Source organism: Pollicipes pollicipes, unplaced genomic scaffold, assembly GCF_011947565.3.
Source record: "Pollicipes pollicipes isolate AB1234 unplaced genomic scaffold, Ppol_2.1 Scaffold_3447;HRSCAF=4054_pilon_pilon_pilon, whole genome shotgun sequence".
In the NCBI taxonomy this organism is placed as follows: domain Eukaryota; kingdom Metazoa; phylum Arthropoda; class Thecostraca; order Pollicipedomorpha; family Pollicipedidae; genus Pollicipes; species Pollicipes pollicipes.
In genome coordinates this window covers 39,780,248-39,801,782 of record NW_023596297.1, presented here as the reverse complement: position 1 = coordinate 39,801,782, position 21,535 = coordinate 39,780,248, and the positions used below count along the sequence as shown (strand labels likewise).

At 51.6% G+C, this 21,535-nt stretch overlaps 1 protein-coding gene across 1 annotated transcript; it reads right to left on the bottom strand.

Annotated features, from left to right (window-relative positions):
* Positions 1-469: 469 nt before the first annotated feature.
* Positions 470-18,768, bottom strand: LOC119092541 (OTU domain-containing protein 5-B). The gene is made up of 11 exons (XM_037215499.1): positions 18,371-18,768; positions 15,116-15,288; positions 14,419-14,647; positions 6,591-6,746; positions 5,570-5,726; positions 4,806-5,026; positions 4,068-4,187; positions 2,744-2,889; positions 2,654-2,711; positions 2,142-2,247; positions 470-1,542 (listed from the first exon to the last, which is right to left on the bottom strand). The coding sequence occupies exons 1-11, from the start codon at positions 18,515-18,517 to the stop codon at positions 1,400-1,402; spliced, it is 1,656 nt and encodes a 551-aa protein (XP_037071394.1). The 5' UTR covers positions 18,518-18,768; the 3' UTR covers positions 470-1,399.
* Between the last annotated feature and the right edge of the window lie 2,767 nt (positions 18,769-21,535).

Genomic DNA, 21,535 nt, shown 5'->3' with positions numbered 1-21,535 from the left:
CGAAACGCACCGTCGAGAGGCGTTCATCCCCAGTTGCCCCCCGACCTCCCGGATCAAAGATGGGCACCCCACCCCCTCCTGCTTGTTGAACACGCTCCTGAAGTAGCCTGCATCAGACATTCCACCGCGGGCCTCCCTGCATGACAGTGTCTGAACACGAGAAACCGCCAATCACCGCAACTCCAGATAGTAGCTGGCAACACGCCGCTGGATTACCACTTCGATTGCACCATGTTCGAACGGAGCTCAATACGCTCAGCTCGACTCAACAGAAGCCTGATCAATATTTCCGATTTGCCTTCTGCGTACCACTATGAGTGTAATTCCTTGAGCCTGGCTCAATTTTCCTTGCACCAAATGATTTCCAAAACCCACCGAATATTTCCTGTCGCCCTCTAGTAAAAGAACCATCACGTCGCTGGTCAATATCATATACACAACCACTGACGTTCTTGCCAGAAACAAGATGACGTAAAGCCACGGATATATTGACATATTTGCTCACGGGATCAGACTAGAGAACGATCGAAGTCCACTGACGTAACATTATGAGTAAATAAACTGGGATTCAAAACCGATTTGTTCAAAAGAAGACTACAAACCTTAAATCTTCCATAATCACAAACTTAAAATCACGTTATCAATGCAATATCCCCGATACAGATTTACAGTGGCACGGCACTTGTTTCAGTGAGGGCGACCAAGCCATCAGCCCTCGCGGTCCCTCCGTGGCATCCCGCCAATTTGTGCGCGCAGGTGGCTTTCAGCCGCTTCTACGGAACACCGCACCAACCTGCGCCCCCTGCCTGGTCAACTGACACCGCTGCTCCGGGGATATGTACACACTACGGCCACCTGCCTGTCCCCCCCCCCCCTTCCCACGCATACACAAGGTCAACGGGCGATCGGTCCAACGTCCATTGCCGCCGCCGTGTGCGGCTGTACGCGGTAGGGTTAAACGCACATCGGCCACGGGCGTCAAGAGGCGTCCCACTTCATCGCGCCTGATGGGTCGCGTGCAGCCAAATCCACGGTCGGTCCCTTATAAGGGCTATGGTGTAGGACACGCCTCAACGAAATCCAGTACCAGGCTAACGCTCGGAAGAATGCAGCAAAACGTAACGTTTTATCGCCCAGACAATGTACAGTGGTAGATAACGGGCAAGTTCGTACAAACCATTGTAAGGATTTGGCAGATCAGTGCTTTAACAGACTAATGGATCATACGTAGAAATCGGTGATGAGACGCGTGGAAAATATTTGACGGCAAGGAATTCAGCCGAATACACTACAATTACGCTTCTCTAACGAATACTGCTATTTGCACATTCTCCCCATCACTGCATTCGCTCTGCATGCAAACAAAAAACGCTACACCAAGCACTGCCACCTAGTGCCGTTAACTTGAAGTTGAAGGTCCGGCGCCATCTGCACTGCGACCACCATTTTCGTCTTTGCTCTTCTTCAGACTGTCCAGGTACTCTTGCTGAGATGCGGCAAGAACTTGGGCCAGTATGCCAGCATCCTCCCATTCAGACAAACCTTAAAGAGAATGTCACAATGAATGTGTGAGATAAAAACGTCAGGAATGAACCTGTGAGTGGGAATACATGAGTGGTCCGTTGACAACAGCTTGAGTGTAATTCGCAAAGGGCGCATGATACGCGCAGTTGTCAGGTCAGCACTGCTATTGACAAGAAACATTACGGTACAAACCAACGGTCGTTTCGTACGCAAAAAACATGGAGCAATGTTGCAATCTACAGAAACACTTCACACCCAGCTGAGATCAATGTCAGGAAAAGTGAAGAACAGTTGCAGAATTCAAGTCACATGGGAACAAAGGTATAAGGCGCAGAATTTAAGTCACATGGGAACGAGGATATAAGGAAAGCAGAAACAGGTTGCTTATACTGTGAAGAGAACCACGAACGACCCATGAACAGTCAGCACATGCTGCATTGTTATGACCATGGGAGGACATCCAGTGATCTTAGGTCGACTGACAACAGCGGGCGGCGCGTGCCTGCTTCGTGTCACGCCCAAGATGGGGTCCGTATTCGGTCTTTTCCTGAAAGAACCAGGGCACAACGCGCCCGCCTGCCCCGGCACCTGGCGGGGGAGGGGGACGGGGCTCCTACCGAACATGGCCGGCGGCAGCTGATTCATGAAGGTGGCTGTCTCCAGCAGCGGGAAGCCAAGGTCTCTGCTAGGCCCGGGTGCGGCCAGCGGTGAGCCCACGCGGTCCTGCCGGCGCGCCCAGCCGTGTCAGGCCAACAGCGTCACAGACTGGCGTGCACACAGGTGGGGACACACACGTGCGAGCAGGCGACATAGGGACAGGGAGACCGGTCGGGAGCGCATACAGCCAGATGGGGTTACCCTTGAAAAAAAAACCGAGTACCCACACTTAAATCTATTATTTAACAAAAAACACTAATTTCGGAGCTAAGAAGCACCAAAAGACCCGAAATATCTACCCAGAACCATAAGCAAGCACAGATAAACACAAAATACGCTGGAATTGCAAAGAAACAATACAGCCCTGCATATAGCTGTACGTTACCCTGTCTTGGGCACGCCTCTGTCACATACCCTGACAGAAGTCAGACATGGCCACGGCAGCTGTGTGGGCGAGTCTCACCGTACTGACCTGGGCGGCGGTGGCCGGGCCGGCGGCGGCGGCAGCGGCGGCGGCGGCGGCGGCGGCGTCGGCGGCCGCCGCGGCGAGGCTAGCGGTGACGGTTTGGCGGCGCCGCGCGGCGAGCCGCGCCCGCTGGACGAGCGGCCCGGCGACGGCTGGCTGGTGGCCGACGGACTTCGCGCCGGCAATGGTCGCGGGGAACGCACCTCAGCCGACGTCGCCGTCGACGACGACGCGCATGAGGTCTGCCGCCGAGCGTCGGCGGTCAGCGAGAGGGCACCGTCCGAGTGCGACGGAGGCGGGGTACGTGGAAGCAGGTGTACGAGGTTCGCTGCCGAGCGTCGGCGGTCAGCGAGAGGGCACCGTCCGAATGCGACGGAGGTGGGGTACGTGGAAGCAAGTGTGCGAGGTTCGCCGCCGAGCGCCGGCCATGAGCCGGAGAAGAAACGATCACGGGGGGGGGGGGGAGGAGGAAGTACTGACAGCAAAAGATATTGGTCAGAATCAGGACCCGCAGCGACCCGGAAAACTTCTTACAATAAGCTGTCATCACAAGTCGGTGGCAGTAACGAATGCGATCAAGACAACACGATATACACAAGCCAGGTGAAGCATCAGCGGAAGTCCTGCCTGCTGCAGAAAAGAGTCGCCGAAACCCATCGCAACGCAAGTGTTATAGAATAGAAGACAATAGGTGTGAGGAGCAATGTTGCGGTATACTATGATATCCCAGTGTTCCATCTTCAAACGTTTAAGCCGTCAGAAATGCTTGAAACCGGAAATATTTTATGACCACATACGCACGCACGCACGCACGCACGCACGCACGCACACACACCCACACGCATACATACATACATATACATATATATATATATATATATATATATATATATATATACATATATATATATATATATATATATATATATATATATATATATATATATATATATATATATATATATATAGTCGCGCATCTATCAGCTCGATGATGCGGCCCAACGCTACAAAAAGAACGTTTGTTTTTGGAAAAAAACAAAAACGATTAACTTCCTTTACCAGCTTGGGAGAGAAGTCCATTTTACTCATGCTGGTGACTCCCAGTGAATACCGTATTCTGTTGCAAAATACACAACCTGCATTTCATTATTCAGAGCTGCTTCAATATTCATCAATGCATGGACGTGTAGCGGAATGGATCGCAATGGTGTACTCCAAACATCGGTGGACTATCAGGCCATCAGGTTTATCAACCATATCCCCACTCCAACAGTGAGAAAGTGGACCAGCACAGACCACTGTATGACTGGGCAAGCCAGCGACCCAGACCGGCCCTCCCTCGGGACGCCGGCGACCCAGACCGGCCCTCCCTCGGGCCGCCAGCGACCCAGATCGGCCCTCTCTCGGGACGTCGGCCGACCTTGTTGCGTTTTTCGTTGTCCTTGAGCCACTGGAGGTAGCTCTCGCGCGCCACCTGCTCCGAGATGGTTTCGTTGGTGGCCTCCCAGTCGGTGGCCTTCAGCTTGTCCTCCAGCATGGTCTGTCGCGCAGAGGGGTCACATCAGCGTCCGACCGAGCCCGGCTGGCGACGCGCGACGTCTCCACATAACACCGCACACTGGGCACGGCGACGTGCGACGTGGATGTGGCGCAACACGAGCTGGATTTCCTGCGACAAAAACAACACAGCAGGGGAGAAACGCCCGACTGTGCGCAGTCAGGACGTCGGAGCGGCACTGCACAGCATGTAAATAGACGCATCAACAGCTTCGCAGGTCCCGAATAAAAATAATGACTGGGGCTTTACGCCTCACCCACTGCCGGGATAATTTTCAGATAGATGTCTGTATTAGGTATCATCGCATGATCTGAGTTTACCCCAAAAGTCATTTGAAAATCAAATAATTGACCAGTCACAAGATCTCAAGGTTCGTATGTCGATTTTGATAACGCGCGTCGCCGCGCAACGCTTTTATAGTGATTTCAGTGATTAGATGGTCCGATGTCAGTGGCCATAAGAGTGGCCAGGGGTCATGGCCTCAGCCGGCAACTGAAGCCCCAGGTGTTGCCACAGCGCCCCCTCGTGCACCCGCCGCCGCTGCAGCGCTCCCAGCTCGGGACAGCACCCGCTCTGCGGCGGGCCGGCCGGTGAGCGCACCTGCTCGATGTGTAGGTCTTCGCTCTTCTTGGTGGCGTCCAGTAGCAGGTTGTGGTCGGCCAGGCCGGGCACGAAGCCGGGAAGCCCCAGACCGACGCCGATGGTAGCTTTGTACGGGTTCACCACCGAGTTGTAGTGGGTGCCGCGGTGGTAGGAGAGGCGGATCGGCTCGTTGGTCGTGCCCGTCGGCTCCTGGTGCGCGTGGAAGATGTTGATGGCCTCTGGGAGCAGACCAAACCCGTTTTGGAGTGAGTGCGCGGGTGTCGCAAATTTCCTAACACAGCTTGAGAACAGGTACACGCGGAGCCATATATCTGAAGTGCATGGCGTTGTTTTTGTTCTTGTGTTAATTTTTGTGTTCCAGGTCATTTAAAATCAGTGACTACAGGCAGGTCAACGATGATCATGTAACGAAACAACCTTTCAGCGTGCTGCAGCTGATTAACGACAAAACACATCCTGCCGTACCGTTAAGCTTTACAACTGAAGGACATGTCGAGATCATTGACCTAATATAAGGATATTTCGTACCAGCTGTTGACGAAGTTCTGAGAGCAAACGAAATTCAGAACACCAGTTCTCAAATGGCTGGTCTACATATGTGTGCAACAACACAGCTGCATTAAGAGGGAATATCTGAGTCGGGACAAACATTGCGAGTCCAGAGGACAACTAAAGCAGCAAACCTTTCAAACATTACGCCTTTACAGGTCGCGAGAGGCTGTGGGGAGCGCCACCGACAGAATGGTCTTTCGATATCTCACCAGAGCTATAGCAGAGCACTTCTATGGTGCGGCTGTACATTTCACTCATCGCCTGGATCTCGATGTGATTGCCATGCACCCATGGCTTACTCTTGCGGCGCACGTACTCCCGAAAATCCTCCGTTATGTACTGCGAGAAGTAATCCTCGTTGGAACCCTGAAATACAGACACAAATTCGTTGGATTAACACCCGTCAATGCAGTTCACATCAGGCAAACAGGGCATTTCGCGATATTCGGAATTTGGCATGATTGGCAACAGTGCGGGATAATGAAAGCTGTATTCGGATTGCAATACACAGCAGTACGCTATCTTTGAGAAAATGCCGTGTATGGGTTCTCTAGAATCTACACAATCAAAATATACCCACCGTGCCTAATAAACATGTATCTCTCCCATGTCCCAGCCTCTAGAAAGAAGACTTTATGATTCCTAAAACCAGCTTGTCAACCAAATCCTATGTGAAACATAAAAAATGATCAGAGCACTCTGCCGCGTACAGCAGCCTGTGAGTAATATGCGTAAAGGGTTACCATAGAATGCAAGCTAAGGACAAGCTTCACGAATATCACAGCTGCTGCAGGGTAGCAAAGACGATAAAAAATGTGTCATTTGATCTGGCGTGATGACGTTGATACACAGCACGTGAAGCAAAAAAGCTTTCAGCCAGCACAATCATTTTAAATGATATAATCCAGATGCCATATAAAAGCGTGAGTGTTTTTGCACCTAACTTGAGGCACTAATCAAGTCTCAGGGCTAGTGGATCTTAACGGCTGAGTGGGAGCGGACCGCGAGCTGCTCTACATGCAGTGAAGTAAGGCCAGCCGGCGACAGCAGGCCTCCGTGGCACAACGCCCTGGTTCACACGTCAGCCTACGCTCGACACATCTTAATGGGGGCTAGCTTACCTTACAGGGAGCTCAGACAGCACAAAGAGAGACCACTGCCAGCAGCACGGGAGCGACCCTTCCCCACCACCGCCCGTTGGTCAGACCCGGTGGCATCCATGCCGCTCACAATATACTCCATGCAGTATTTGCGGACGGTGTGGTGCATCTCCTCGTCACCGAAGATCTGGTCGGCCACGGCGCGAAAGAGGCAGGCGCCATCCTCTACAGTTCGCTTGATCGTCAGGCCCTTCTTCTTCAGCTTCTTCTCGAACTGACGCTCCTTCTGTGGGACACATACGAACATTACGCATGGAAAACGTGCGCGACGTAGCACATCACGGAAAACACCGCAAAAACTTCTAAAACTGTTCTACGACTTTCATATTCAGCAGCTCCAAAAAAGATTAAATGCTTGTTAGCCAACTCTGAGCAAAATAACGTCCTCTTTTCTTTGTTTCCAGCTAAACGACGAACCGTAATCTACGATGAGATGATAACTGGTTCGTAAAAAGCGTCTGAATAGCTGTCCGCTTCATTACAAACGGGCAGCTGACATGATCTGATTCGGCTTTTGGGGGATTATTTGGCCTGTCGTTTGTTGTTGACCTAACATGACATCGTTTGGTAAGCCAATTGCAATTTGAAAAAAGCACTTCCAAAAGCTATTTTCAAAAACGTAGGGGACACGTGCGGGCCGTCACTACTGACGTCACATCGTCGAGACTAGTGATAGCTTTGAAATGCATTTCCTGTCAAATGGTATCATATTAAGCGCCCGACAACCATCTAAAATTCCGTGGACCATTACGTAAGTATCGACGATTCAAAACTTACGTAATGTGAGACGGTCACCTCTGGCTCAATCGTCCCAAAGTCGTGCCTTGCCAATGAGCTCGGCGCTGTTGTCATTGGGACTTTACGGCAAAGAGGATTGCAAAAGTGCTGCCTGGCACAAGTTTAACTGCAGTACTAATTTCAATGCTACGCCTTAAGTGCTACAGATGTCATGTGAGGTGATGCGGACGAGGCGTGGTGTCAACCCCTCTCCCCTCCCCATCGGCGGCGGCCCAACCACGCGCCAAGGTCACGCGTCCCGGTGAGTCATGCTGGTTGACTCAGACAATAGATAAGGCATGTCGGCGAACAAGGCCGCATGCTCGGGCTCGGGCTGCGCGGGGCGTTAGACCGTCACTGGGCGGCAATTGACCCGGCGCTTGCCGGCGCTGACATTCGCATACCCTCACAGTCCTCGCAAGACAGTGACATCCGACGACAAGCGTGAGAACAAAGAGACGGGCATGCCACATTACCACCTCTGGCCCCAGCGACATTTCATAGGACGGCATTAGCAATACTGGCACCAGAACGCGACCGCATCCCACGTGCCCAGACTGTGCCAGTGACGCGCAGGACTGATTTCTCCCCTGCGGGACTTTCCACCGACCAACTTCAAATTATGAACAGTACTCGCAAACGCTGGTCTGTGCACGTCACCCCGGCGTGGAGCGCGCCGCGCCGCGCCAAGCCGGGCCGCGCCGCAGCGCGCAGGACGGCAGGGGAGAGTACAAAGGAGGCGGCGTCGGCCGGCGGTCGATGCCGCGGGCTGCCCGCCCCGCGCCGCGGCCGCCTTCCATCGAGCAGGCTCACTGGACGGCGCCGGTCCGCCCGGCTGTGGCCAGACCACCACCGGGGGGACAGGCCGTCTCCACCGTACGGTCCGCCCGGCTGTGGCCAGACCACCACCGGCGGGACAGGCCGCCTCCACCGTACGGCTCACACCTGTCGAATTCCCGCCTACGATGGCCACTGGCGCTTCACACGCCATTAGCAACGCATGCACCTATCCTTGTTCATACCACAGCAACTACAAGCACAGCTACCGTAGCTTAGGCAGAAAAATACTCGGGAAATGTGCGAGACATGAATTATGATACCGGGATCAAAGATCTAGTCAGGGGCTATCATATATACCAGCGCACTTATTTGGAACACAGAGATAGTGATATAACACCAATATTTGACTCTAGGGCAAAGGAATGAACTTAGAATTAATCGCACTTAGCGTGTGGAGCGCTGAATAAATGACAGATAGCACGCATTTGGATCAATCGCGTAATTTCATCGCGCACTACATCACGATAAATTCGAACCAATAACCACGTTGGTATCATACTCTAAACTAATTCAAAGAGCATTTGTCATATACAAATCGAGACAACAGGAAAGGTCCAAGTTTGCCACGTCATGCAATGAACGGACTAATCCGACAGACAGCAGTTCCGTGAACCATTTCTGGTATGATCACTCGCCGCAGGTCAGTGATAGGATCCGGCCTGACCCTGCTTAGACCACACATGCCACTGGTCAGTGGTGCGATCCGGCCTAATCCTACACAGGTCGCTGGTCAGCGGTGGGATCCAGCTTTACCCTGTACAGGTCACTGGTCAGTGATGGGATCCAGCCTGACCCTGCAGGTCCCTGATCAGTGGTGGGATCCAGCTTGACCCTACACAGGTCGCTGACCAGCGATGGGACCTGGCCTGACACTGTACAGATCACTGGGCAGCGGTGGGATCCAGCCTGACCCTACACAGGTCACTGGTCGGTGGTGGGATACAGCCTGACCCTACACAGGTCACTGGTCAGCGGTGGGATCCAGCTTGGCCCTACACCGGTCACTGGTCAGCGGTGGGATCCAGCCTGACCCTACACAGGTCCCTGGTCAGCGGTGGGATCCAGCTTGACCCTACACAGGTCCCTGGTCAGCGGTGGGATTCGGCCTGGACCTAAGACCTGACCCTACACAGGTCCCTGGTCAGCGGTGGGATTCGGCCTGACCCTACACAGGTCCCTGGTCAGCGGTGGGATTCGGCCTGACCCTACACAGGTCCCTGGTCAGCGGTGGGATTCGGCCTGACCCTACACAGGTCCCTGGTCAGCGGTGGGATTCGGCCTGACCCTACACAGGTCCCTGGTCAGCGGTGGGATTCGGCCTGACCCTACACAGGTCCCTGGTCAGCGGTGGGATTCGGCCTGACCCTACACAGGTCCCTGGTCAGCGGTGGGATTCGGCCTGACCCTACACAGGTCCCTGGTCAGCGGTGGGATTCGGCCTGACCCTACACAGGTCCCTGGTCAGCGGTGGGATTCGGCCTGACCCTACACAGGTCCCTGGTCAGCGGTGGGATCCAGCCCGACCCTACACAGGTCCCTGGTCAGCGGTGGGATTCGGCTGACCCTACACAGGTCCCTGGCAGCGTGGGATTCGGCGACCCTACACAGGTCCCTGGTCAGCGGTGGGATTCGGCCTGACCCTACACAGGTCCCTGGTCAGCTGGTGGGATTCGGCCTGACCCTACACAGGTCCCTGGTCAGCGGTGGGATTCGGCCTGACCCTACACAGGTCCCTGGTCAGCGGTGGGATTCGGCCTGACCCTACACAGGTCCCTGGTCAGCGTGGGATTGTCCTGACCCTACACAGGTCCCTGGTCAGCGTGGGATCCACTTGACCTACCAGGTCCTGGTCAGCGGTTGGATTCGGCCTGACCCTACACAGGTCCCTGGTCAGCGGTGGATTCGGCCTGACCCTACACAGGTCCCTGTCAGCGGTGGGATTCGGCCTGACCCTACACAGGTCCCTGGTCAGCGGTGGGATCCAGCCTGACCCTACACATTCCTGGTCAGCGTGGGATCCAGCCTTGACCCCTACACAGTCCCTGGTCAGCGTGGGGATTCGGCTGACCCTAACACAGGTCCTGGTCAGCGGTGGATTCGGCCTGACCCTACACAGGTCCCTGGTCAGCGGTGGGATTCGGCCGACCTACACAGGTCCCTGGTCAGCGGTGGGATTCGGCCTGACCGCTACACAGGTCCCCTGGTCAGGTGGATTCGGCTTGACCCTACACAGGTCCCTGGTCAGCGGTGGGTTCGGCTGACCCTACACAGGTCCCTGGTCAGCGGTGGGATCCAGCCTGACCCTACACAGTCCCTGTTCAGCGGTGGGATTCGGCCTGACCCTACAGGTTCCCTGGTCAGCGGTGGGATTCGGCCTGACCCTACACAGGTCCCTGGTCAGCGTGGGATTCGGGCCTGACCCTACACAGGTCCCTGGTCACGGTGGGATCCAGCCTGACCCTACACAGGTCCCTGGTTCAGCGGTGGGATTCGGCCTGACCCACACAGGTCCCGGTCAGCGGTGGGATCCAGCCTGACCCTACACGGTCCCTGGTCAGCGGTGGGATTCGGCCTGACCTACACAGGTCCCTGGCAGCGGTGGGATCCAGCCTGACCCTACACAGGTCCCTGGTCAGCGGTGGGATCGGCCTGACCCTACACAGGTCCCTGGTCAGCGTGGGATCCAGCTGACCCTACACAGGTCCCTGGTCAAGCGGTGGGATTCGGCCTGACCCTACACAGGTCCTGGTCAGCGGTGGGATCCAGCCTGACCCTACAGGTCCCTGGTCAGCGGTGGGATCCAGCCTGACCCTACCAGTCCCTGGTCAGCGGTGGGATTCGGCCTGACCCTACACAGGTCCCTGGTCACGTGGGATTCGGCCTGACCCTACACAGGTCCCTGGTCACGGTGGGATCGGCCTGACCCTACACAGTCCCTGGTCAGCGGTGGGATCCAGCCTGACCCTACACAGGTCCATGGTCAGCGGTGGGATTCGGCCTGACCCTACACAGGTCCCTGGTCAGCGGTGGGATTCGGCCTGACCCTACACAGGTCCCTGGTCAGCGGGGGATTCGGCCTGACCCTACACAGGTCACTGGTCAGCGGTGGGATACAGCCAGACCCTACACAGGTCCCTGGTCAGCGGTGGGATTCGGCCTGACCCTACACAGGTCCCTGGTCAGCGGTGGGATCCAGCCTGACCCTACACAGGTCCCTGGTCAGCGGTGGGATCCAGCTTGACCCTACACAGGTCCCTGGTCAGCGGTGGGATTCGGCCTGACCCTACACAGGTCCCTGGTCAGCGGTGGGATTAGGCCTGACCCTACACAGGTCCCTGGTCAGCGGTGGGATTCAGGCCTGACCCTACACAGGTCCCTGGTCAGCGGTGGGATTCGGCCTGACCCTACACAGGTCCCTGGTCAGCGGTGGGATTCGGCCTGACCCTACACAGGTCCCTGGTCAGCGGTGGGATTCGGCCTGACCCTACACAGGTCCCTGGTCAGCGGTGGGATTCGGCCTGACCCTACACAGGTCCCTGGTCAGCGGTGGGATCCAGCCTGACCCTACACAGGTCCCTGGTCAGCGGTGGGATTCGGCCTGACCCTACACAGGTCCCTGGTCAGCGGTGGGATTCGGCCTGACCCTACACAGGTCCCTGGTCAGCGGTGGGATTCGGCCTGACCTTGTGCAGGCGGCTGGCCGTCAGCTCGCAGTGAGCGCACGTCTCGCCAGTGGTCGTCGGTGAGCTTGAGCTTGTTTAACATATCATCTGTCCGCAGTGTGGCCTGAACCCATTGATCGTTGGTAATCGCCCAACTACTCCATGCGCCACCAATAGTCATCAGCAAGCCTGTGCTGGCCACCCCTGGCACCACCCATCAGTGAGAGCTCCAGATCAGCCCACCTCCTGTCACTGGGTAACTACGAACCATCGGCAGGCTCCAGCCATCCCCAGCCAACCTACATCCTGTCACTGGGTATCTACGAACCATCGGCAGCAGTCTTGGAAAACTTGATGTTTCCCGGTACAATGTAAACCAAGAGATTTTGTATTCCAGGTTGGTGACTAGGTAAAATGAAATAAAAAATGTTTGGAAAAACTAATTGCATTTCCCTGTTTCAGCACAGAATTAAACCAGGTGCAACAGCTTGAGACTTGCTGCTTCCATCCTGAGCCATGTATTGATATCTGCCAGAGCACAAATCTTGCACCTACCAGACTAAGATGCCCAATAGCAACCAGCCTGTGTTACCACTTAGGTATATGATAAACCATGTATGGACGTATGAAAAATAAAGCATGTGAATGTTGGATGGAATCGCCTTTCAACAATACCGGGAAATGAGAAACGAGTAGCAGAATCGCACTCGTCTGTAGATTAGCGCAGCTCTCACTTCCTACGCCATACGCAGACCAACTCAAACTTGAACATGACCTAACTGAACATTGACGACGGACCGCATTAATCGCCAAGGATGCAATGAACGGTCAAAGAACACCACACAACCAAACACGTATACAGACGGCTGGCTACTCACGCGCCACCACTGTGTCATGGCAATGCAAATAAGAGATTACTCGCAATTCAGTGTCGGAAACGTCTAAACTATTCAGCGGCTTGCGCCCGCCTCCCAGCTCACGTTGTAGGTTGAACACAGCAAAACTCTGCAATTGGTTTTAATGATTCGCCTCCTCGTGACTGATTTGTCAAGAACATACATATTCTGTTCGCGCTCATGCCTTGGACAGATTTGTAAACATTCGGAGGGAAGCTGTAGAGATGGGCATCCCGATTATGACGAAGGACTTATTAGTACTCGTCCAGAACCGCCCTGTGGTAGGATTGTTTGCCACTTCCTGGTATCCGGAGTACACAAATGTAATGACAGCTGGGGATCTAAATCAAGTTCAGTTTGTCACTTAAGGGTGTGAAATTAAAGCTGGTTATTCAAGCGTTACAAAAATATACTTTTAAGTCGAAAAACGTTGCTATAAATAGCCCAAAAAATTGTTCGGAGACAGCCATCTCACTGCGGCAAAACACCAGGACACCAGAGTAACATGAACCCATATTTTTGGCACGGCAAATTAAGTAGAAGGGTTTATTAGGTCCAAAACACCAATGGATTGCAACATAGATTATCATATCTCGCAATGGCATGGGTAAAAGCACATCAAAATCCATAAATACCTTGTATTATCCGCCGGAGTGAGCGGAGTCACTGACTCCGATCCCTTTTGGCCAGCCTAGACGGGTCTGTCAGGCATTGTACTTGCGCTGGCTCGGTGAATCGGTTGACAGTGATGCCTGTCTCTATTACTCGGCTGGAACGTGCTGGCCTTGTGTGTTGCCCGGGAGGTGGAGGGCATGAATGCTTACACCGTTTTTAAAACCAGTTAGCTGGTGGAGCGTGAGTACCGTGACCGTGGTGGAGCGCGAGTGGCGTGATCGTGGTGGAGGACAAGTAGGTGGCACGTTCATTTGCATTTTGTGTATACCATTTTTCTCTGGCTGTGCGTATCGTAGCCACTGTCCATGTTGGAGGGTGTATAAACCCGGTACGTAGCCACCCTCCATTTTGGAGGGTGTATCAGCCCAGTGCGTAACCATCCGCCGTTTTGGAGGGTGTACAAACACAGTTTGCCATAAATTGCAAACCCATATATATCCAACTATGTTTCATAGTAAAAGGCCTGAGACCGTGTTCTTTCAGTGCGCCATGTTTAATAATGATGCTTCCTTTCATTTAAAGTGCTTTTGCATGAATTGCTGTGTTGGGTATGAAAAGGGGGACTTTTGTTGAGTACCACCCATTGTACTGATATCTCTCAAAGATAATCGAAATAAAATTGCAATGACCACGGCGCTTGGATATTTTTGTACTCCGCTATAGAACATTTGCACTCCGCCACCAGAATTTTTTTTGAATTTCCAGCACTGATCGGCAGGCTCGCCGGTCGGCCTACCTCCTGCCACTGGGTAACTACGAGCCATCGGCAGGCTCGCCGGCCGGCCTACCTCCTGCCACCGGGTAACTACGAACCATCGGCAGGCTCGCCAGTCGGCCTACCTCCTGCCACTGGGTAACTACGAGCCATCGGCAGGCTCGCCGGTCGGCCTACCTCCTGCCACTGGGTAACTACGAGCCATCGGCAGGCTCGCCGGCCGGCCTACCTCCTGCCACCGGGTAACTACGAACCATCGGCAGGCTCGCCAGTCGGCCTACCTCCTGCCACTGGGTAACTACGAGCCATCGGCAGGCTCGCCGGTCGGCCTACCTCCTGCCACTGGTCGTCGGTGAGATCCCAGCAGTCGGCGCCGTACTCGTCGCCCGAGTTGTAGCCGGCGGCGTCCGTATCGATGCGGCCAACCGACGGGCCAGGCACGCCCAGCGGGCCGGACACGCCGGCCACCAGCGGCGGCCCGGCCGCCGGCGGCGCAACCGCGTGGAACGTCGGTGAGGCCGTGCTGCGTTCGGCACGCTCGCGGTGCTTGGCTCGCACCGACCTGCGACGACACGGGCAGGCCAGGTCATGTGCCGGCGGGCAGGGATAAAAGGATGGCAGCCAGCCCGATGGGCCGACGATGCACAGAATTGGGAGGTGATGAAGTAGGGATGAGCCAGCTGTGATTTGAGCCTTACAGCTGCATTTCAGGCAGGATTGCAGGGTGAAAATGGCTTTCACGTATTGAAGCAAGAAACAGGAATGAAGCGGGGAAATTTGCAGGCATATGGAATTATGTGAGCATCAACTAGTTGTCAAACATATGCTCTACCACGGCGCGCGTCATGGATTTTCAGTGCCATGCCTCCTGTACGTGACGCATTCTCGGTTTTTGTGGGTGTACTTAATACTGCAAAACATTTCAAAGGCACTGCGCTGCATGCGCTGTCGGCTGTCCACCGTCAGCCAGCACCTGACGCTGGCGTCCCGGGGCCCGGGTCCCGGGGCGAGGCCGGTGCAGCAGTCCCACCTGTGCGGGCTGGCGCGGTGGCGCCGCTTGCCCGGGTTGGGCGGCGGCTCGCGGGTGTCGTACTCCTCGTACTGTGCTCCGGCCTCGTCACGAGATGGCGCCAGCGGCCAGACGGGCGGCGAGTTGGAGCCGGCCGCGAAAAGACGCTCCAAGTCGGTGCGGGCCACTGGCAGCTGGCAACACAATATAGCGGTGCAGTGCTGTACCCACCATACTCATATGGTATGCTGCTGAGTACCAAACATTGACAGGGAAAGGTGAATCAGCTTCTGAGTAGTGTTATATCAACTGATCCCACAGCAACCTGCTGGGGTTCTTCAATCTTACTCAGCACATAATAATAATTACACACACACAAATACCACTGATAACTTGTGCTGAAGCAGTGCAACATGGAAAGCCCATCACGAAACACATATTCAATATACCATGACAATGGACACAGCTGAGAGGGTGGGGGGCACAGGGGTCATGGACCCCTTCACACTAGATACTGGGGGCTTCATAGGAACCCAGGTAAATTCACAGGAATTTGACTATGCTGAAATTTCAAAATCTGCACCATTGCCCAATGAAAACCTTGTCAGTGTGTCAGACCAAGACAGACTAATGGATGAATGCCATGTTTTTGGACAATGTTTAAATGCTTGAGGAACACAAGTTTTGTTTCCCATAGCATCAAATTATCAAAAATGAGCCATCTGAACTGCTGGGTGCACGTGCGCGACCACTTTCTCCATAATCCTGTGCGGCAACTCCGGGTTAAATTTGCACATAGTTCTTTCAATCCTGACCTGTAACTGCTTGTCTGATCATGCTTGCCCGTCTCCCCCATACATTGGTCCCTTGATCAGACCCCACATGTTTGCTATTGGTCAGACCTGGGGAGTGTATGGTGGCTTTATCTCTTGGGGAAGATACTGTGTGCCAGTCTCTCCAAGCATCTGTAGTGTCCAACATGTGTAATGTGTCCAGGTGAGATCTGGCCAGAAGATGCACTGGTTATCACCACAGTGGGTTCTTAGAAAAGCTAAATGAATGTCCTTTATGCACTTCTGATGTTATGTTGATCATCCACATTCTTGCTACTGGTTACAATCACCAGGTGGGTGATCTTCAACACTGTCACCATCACCATGATCATCCACATGGCGAAACCACACCAGCAACCTGTGTTGGCTTCATCCCTCAATCTTATATCAAGGACACCTTCTCTACCCGCAAGTGTAAAAATCAGAGTTTCCTGGCATTTGAGTGCCAGAATGTGAATTAGGATTTGTCACCTTGTTGGACACTGGTCCTTGGGACAAGTTATGGATGTGAGTCCCTTGGAGCATTCCTTGATCTCCAGAAGCCTCTGGTGTCTTTACTGACTTCCTGAATTTGCATTCATCCCATAAAGTGTCCTCACCAGCCATTGCCTAAGTTCTTGTTTCAGGGTGTTCTTCCCTTTCTGGCAAGCTGAAACTTCTCTGGTACACTAAATTTGCAATCTTGTTTCCAGATTGTCAAAAGAACTAATAGCAGTGACTCACGTCAATCCAATATCTTTTAAAATATTGGGCAGCAGCAGGTTTGGAAACACTGGAACTGTCCTAGGCATGTTTTGAGATGAGGTTGCAAACCCCTGGTCTGATATGGTATCATTATCTGGTCAGACTGTATCACCTTCATACTCCAAAAAGAACAGAGATGACAGGGACTTGCTGCATTCAAACCTCTGCCAGTCAAAATGCATCAAAAAATATAGGTCTCACCTAGTCAAACAAACTGTGCAAGTGGAGCAATCAATCCATTTTCCCACATCCTGAAGTAGTTTTGCACAACATGCAGAAATCAGGCCAACAAAGTTTTGAGATCACATGTGTCACCTTTGCCATGGAATCATTCCCTTCTTGTTTGCACAAAAGCTTAAAGTTCCTGAACCCAGGCAATCTCAATGGGTCATGGTGATCATTCATGATTATCTTTTCCTTTACTACAAGGCAATTGTGATCTGAAAAATATGGTGATGCATCTTTAACATCCCGCATGACATAGAAGTAGCACCAACCCAGATGTCAAACCTCATGTTTTTCTTGAGGATTCTGATTGCCTAGCTTCCAGATAAGCAAAATTACAGAAATTTGAAACCTTACAAAAAGAAACTGGCCATCATGATAGGCACCCATACACAACTGAGCTTTCTAGACACTTACAAACCAACTCAGCTTAGAAAATACTGATCACCATCTCATTCATGCACAAACATCACAGTCATCCCTCTTACATATATCCATTTGCATAAATAATTATGAAGAAGTTGTGTAAATGTTCTCAAACATTAGGTGATACTATTTGAGCTACTTCTCATTTAGTTGGACAAATCTGCAGTTACCTCATAAATAATTGATGCTGTAAGAGAATTATGTTACACCACATGTTCCTATAGAAAAATTTCAATTTCAAGAGAACAATCCCTGCACACTAAATGGCAGGGATTTTACAGGTGGTAAAAACAATTGCAACAAACTCTTAACACAACAAGATAAACAAAATGATCAACATGCTTCTTATTACATTGTGCACCACTGACATTTACAACCCAAGTTCAAGGAATCACAATAAAACAGCTTGCGAGTTACACAGGATGAAGCTAATTACTTGGCTAGACCAACTGAAAACTGGAACAAAATAATAACAGTCAAATAAATGATACTATTAGATCAATTAAGAACTAGCAAGGGCTGACAGCAGGCAAACTTTACTTCAGGAATGTACAAGGAGCCAGATCTCTGAAAATGAGCTTTCTGAATTCACTCCATGCTTCAAAATTCAAATAATTTATATTTATGTACAAGCAAAGAATAAAGAAAAAGGGTGGAGCTGGCCAATGAGGTCTCAAAAAGTGATATTATCCAAAGAACAGTGAAATGTAAGAACATTTTAAAGAAAGCCACAAGTTTGCATATCAACTTTTACTGAACTTGGGAACTGTTTTCCCTAAACTTATGATGAATTAAGGACCAGATCCTTTATAAAACTGATAGACATCATCAAAACTGACATCCAGAACCATATGTGTACATGACAAATTATGCCATTAAGGATGACATTTTAACACAGATATAAAATAGATGACATGCACAAAATGCATCTGACACACCATACATGAACAAACACAAAACATATTTACACCACCAAAGTCGCATATGGTCAGCACATTGAAGAACATTGATGATTGCTGGGACCCCTCCCTCATTTATTGATTCATACCTGACCAAGACCATTTGCCTGTTGGTTTATGTTTACTTGATGTTGATTGTGATGTCCCAAAAGAGGTCCTCCATGCAGGCTTGTCCCTTCGGAGTTTTCATTTTCCAATGGGCGCTCAGCATTCTTCTTTTTGTGTTTAATGGTCATGGCGTCATGAAGTGCTAAACGCAATCTAGTCTATTATTCCTTCACAGAACAAATTTCGCTCCGACTCGTAATGTCCTAACACACAAGAATGTACTAAGAAGGGTAATTTACACCACCAAGCTCTCTATCGATGAAAATCCACGAAAGCACCTCCGCTATCTCCCAAATACAAAACCCCAGTCCTATGATGGCGACCATCCACAGCTGCTCATTGTTTATTTTCCTTCAGAGAAAAGAGATGGTACGTAGGTGTACGAACTTATTGAAGTGATGGACACGAGTACTTGGGAACAATTTATGAATTCTGCAGAGATATTGCTGACAATATTATACGATGCCTGCGCGAAAGGAATTTCAAACCTTCTTCGAACATTGCGCAGCTCATATAACCACGAGTGAGAAAGTTAAAGCCATTGTTTGGCCCCCTTTTAATAGATCACCAAATATGAAGTAAAATAACCAAAATGAGCATTCTACTAAAGTGGACGAATCACATTCAAATAAACCTTTGGCCAGTGATTAGATTATTGCCATCAATATGGACATTGTCACGACTGGTTTAACGGATCCGCTAACCATGATGCCTATTCAAGTCACCAAATACACGAAGGAAACGTCCAGACAAAAATACTATTCACCAGTTTAACTGAGTTTGCACCAAATAGTTCAGACACTCATCAACCAGCAAAACGACTATATTCTAAACCAGACTGGCGCGAATGTTTTGCGAGGCAGATGCCATTATTTGCATTGGTGGTGCGTTCTAAGCGTGAGTCGCTGACTAGCATTGAGTTTCGTGCATACTTCGACACCTAGAAGCGCACCCAGGTGTGGGGGGGGGGGGGGGGGCGCATCATCCCGCTTGGCCCCGGGCGACCTTCGGAACCCTCGGCAGACTCGGCAGACGATCAGCGGCCTGACTGGAGGGCCTGAAGGGCTGGCCGGGGTATGAGCCCGGGGTCAGGGCCTGACCCTGAATTGTCACCCAAAGGGACTCGTTGCGCCTGTCGTGGGTCCTCGGGGCGACGAAGGCGTCATGCAGGTCTGAAACCACTAACGCTGACCAGTTGAAACCTTCCCCCTAGCCCCTCCCATCACCAAAACCCCCTGATCACCCCCTGATCACCAGCTGAATCAGCAAGCCAAAACGGTAGTTCATCACCAGGATCGATGATACACCACAAATGGTTGCAGTTCAAATTTAGTATTGTCAACACAGACGAGGCATGAGGACTAAAATGTCCATTTTCAGGCGGAAAGTTAGAAGTGATCACAAAAGTGAATTAAAATGTAACTAAAATCCCAGCTTGTCGCCTTCCATAACTCAATCGGTATCAGCTCCCGGCGATCCCAACCCACCTATGGCGGTGTCAGGGTTTAACACGTTCCCGGATGGCCGGTTGGATACCCTTTGCCCGGGTGGGGTGGGGGGGGGGGGGGTCAATTTGACACTATTGAGATCTCAGGAACTCAGAGAGCTAGAGACACTAAATTTACAGTGTGTTGATCTGTACGTGAGTTCCCTTAAGGTCAAGTTCCAGGTGCCTAGGTCATGACCGTCGGTTCAAATAAGGTCAAACAAAGTCAAATTTTAGTCTGGTTGGTCTCCGAAGGGCCCCTAGCACCTAGATAACTGTTCTAAGCAAAAGGCCACATACTCATCTAATGTCAGTGACCTTGTTTTTGTTCGATCTTTTGAACGTCATTGTGACCAAAATCATACAAGACCGCTTTGAGCTTTGCATTTGGATAAGCTACAAAGATAACTCCAGGCATTATGTTCCTGAAATCGAAATGTCGACCTGGGTCATTTTAGGCCAGTGACCTATTCTGAGCTTCAAGAAGTGTATGGAAGGTGTATAATGCGGTTCCTGCAATCAATGAATTTGAAAAGAGGACTAGAAACCACCCCATACAGCAAGCGCTAGAGTAATAAAACAGGCTTGTTTTGACCTTGGTCTGACCTTTATATCTGCCCTTAGGTCAAAATAATTTGTTCGTCCAATTGTCGTGTTGCCTAAGAAAGTATCTCAGAGATGCATGGATTCGTCTAACACTCCGTCGCTGGATCAGATTGAACGATTCCCTGGGAATTGCCTTCGCTAAAATCATAGCCTGGCTTTGACCTACCATACCTCAGCGACCTTACAAGGCACATCTGAATTTTTGATGCCAGGCGATCCGCTTTTCATTTGTCAAGCAAAATTGGCAAATGGCAAATTGGCAAATGGCAAAACAGCCATGCAAAATTTGGCGTGGCCTAGCCCGGTCGTTCGGAAACTGTTCCGGAAAACCTTCGGGGGGAGTCAATTTGACCCCCACCCGAGCGCGTGTTAAGTTGCTATACTCGCTCACAGGGGCGCCGCCAGGGATGCCTAAAGAGGGTGGGGGAAGCCCAGTGAGAAATCGCCATCCTTTTTTTTGAGGAGCCATATTCGATTCCAGAACAGCTATACTAAAAGAAAAACAATCCGGTGCTAAAAGAAAAATGTCGGCTTTCGGGGTAGGGCTGGTGGAAGTAGGGAAAGGCCTTGGCATCGTCTCTTAGCAGCGTATATGTGCGCGCTCTATTTGACCCCTAATTTGGAAAGTCTGCGGCAGCTGGCAGCGCCCCTTCACTGACAGAAAAGTCAAAGGGCAGCTATACCTAGCATTACAGCATGTTTAACTTGTTCCATAAAGCTCCGCCGTAGAATCGGATTTTACAAGAGGAACCTGGGCGAGCACACGCAACTCTGTTTTGCGAGGGCTCTGATCTCGAACATTCAATCAAACATGTTCGAAAAATCTGTGACAATAACTGTGCCATTCAAACATATATTAGCCAAATTTAGGGTTATCGGGCCCCTCACTAAAACAAGCCTCGGGAGTATTTTAAGACCCGAACGACCTGAACGGCCCCCGTTATTACTGGGGCCAGTAACTAACAGGGCCCCTCCATTGTCTCGTTGTGGATCAGCTCATTGTCATTTCTCGTATCGATCACCTCAATGTCAGAGAACACCGGCCAAAGTAAGA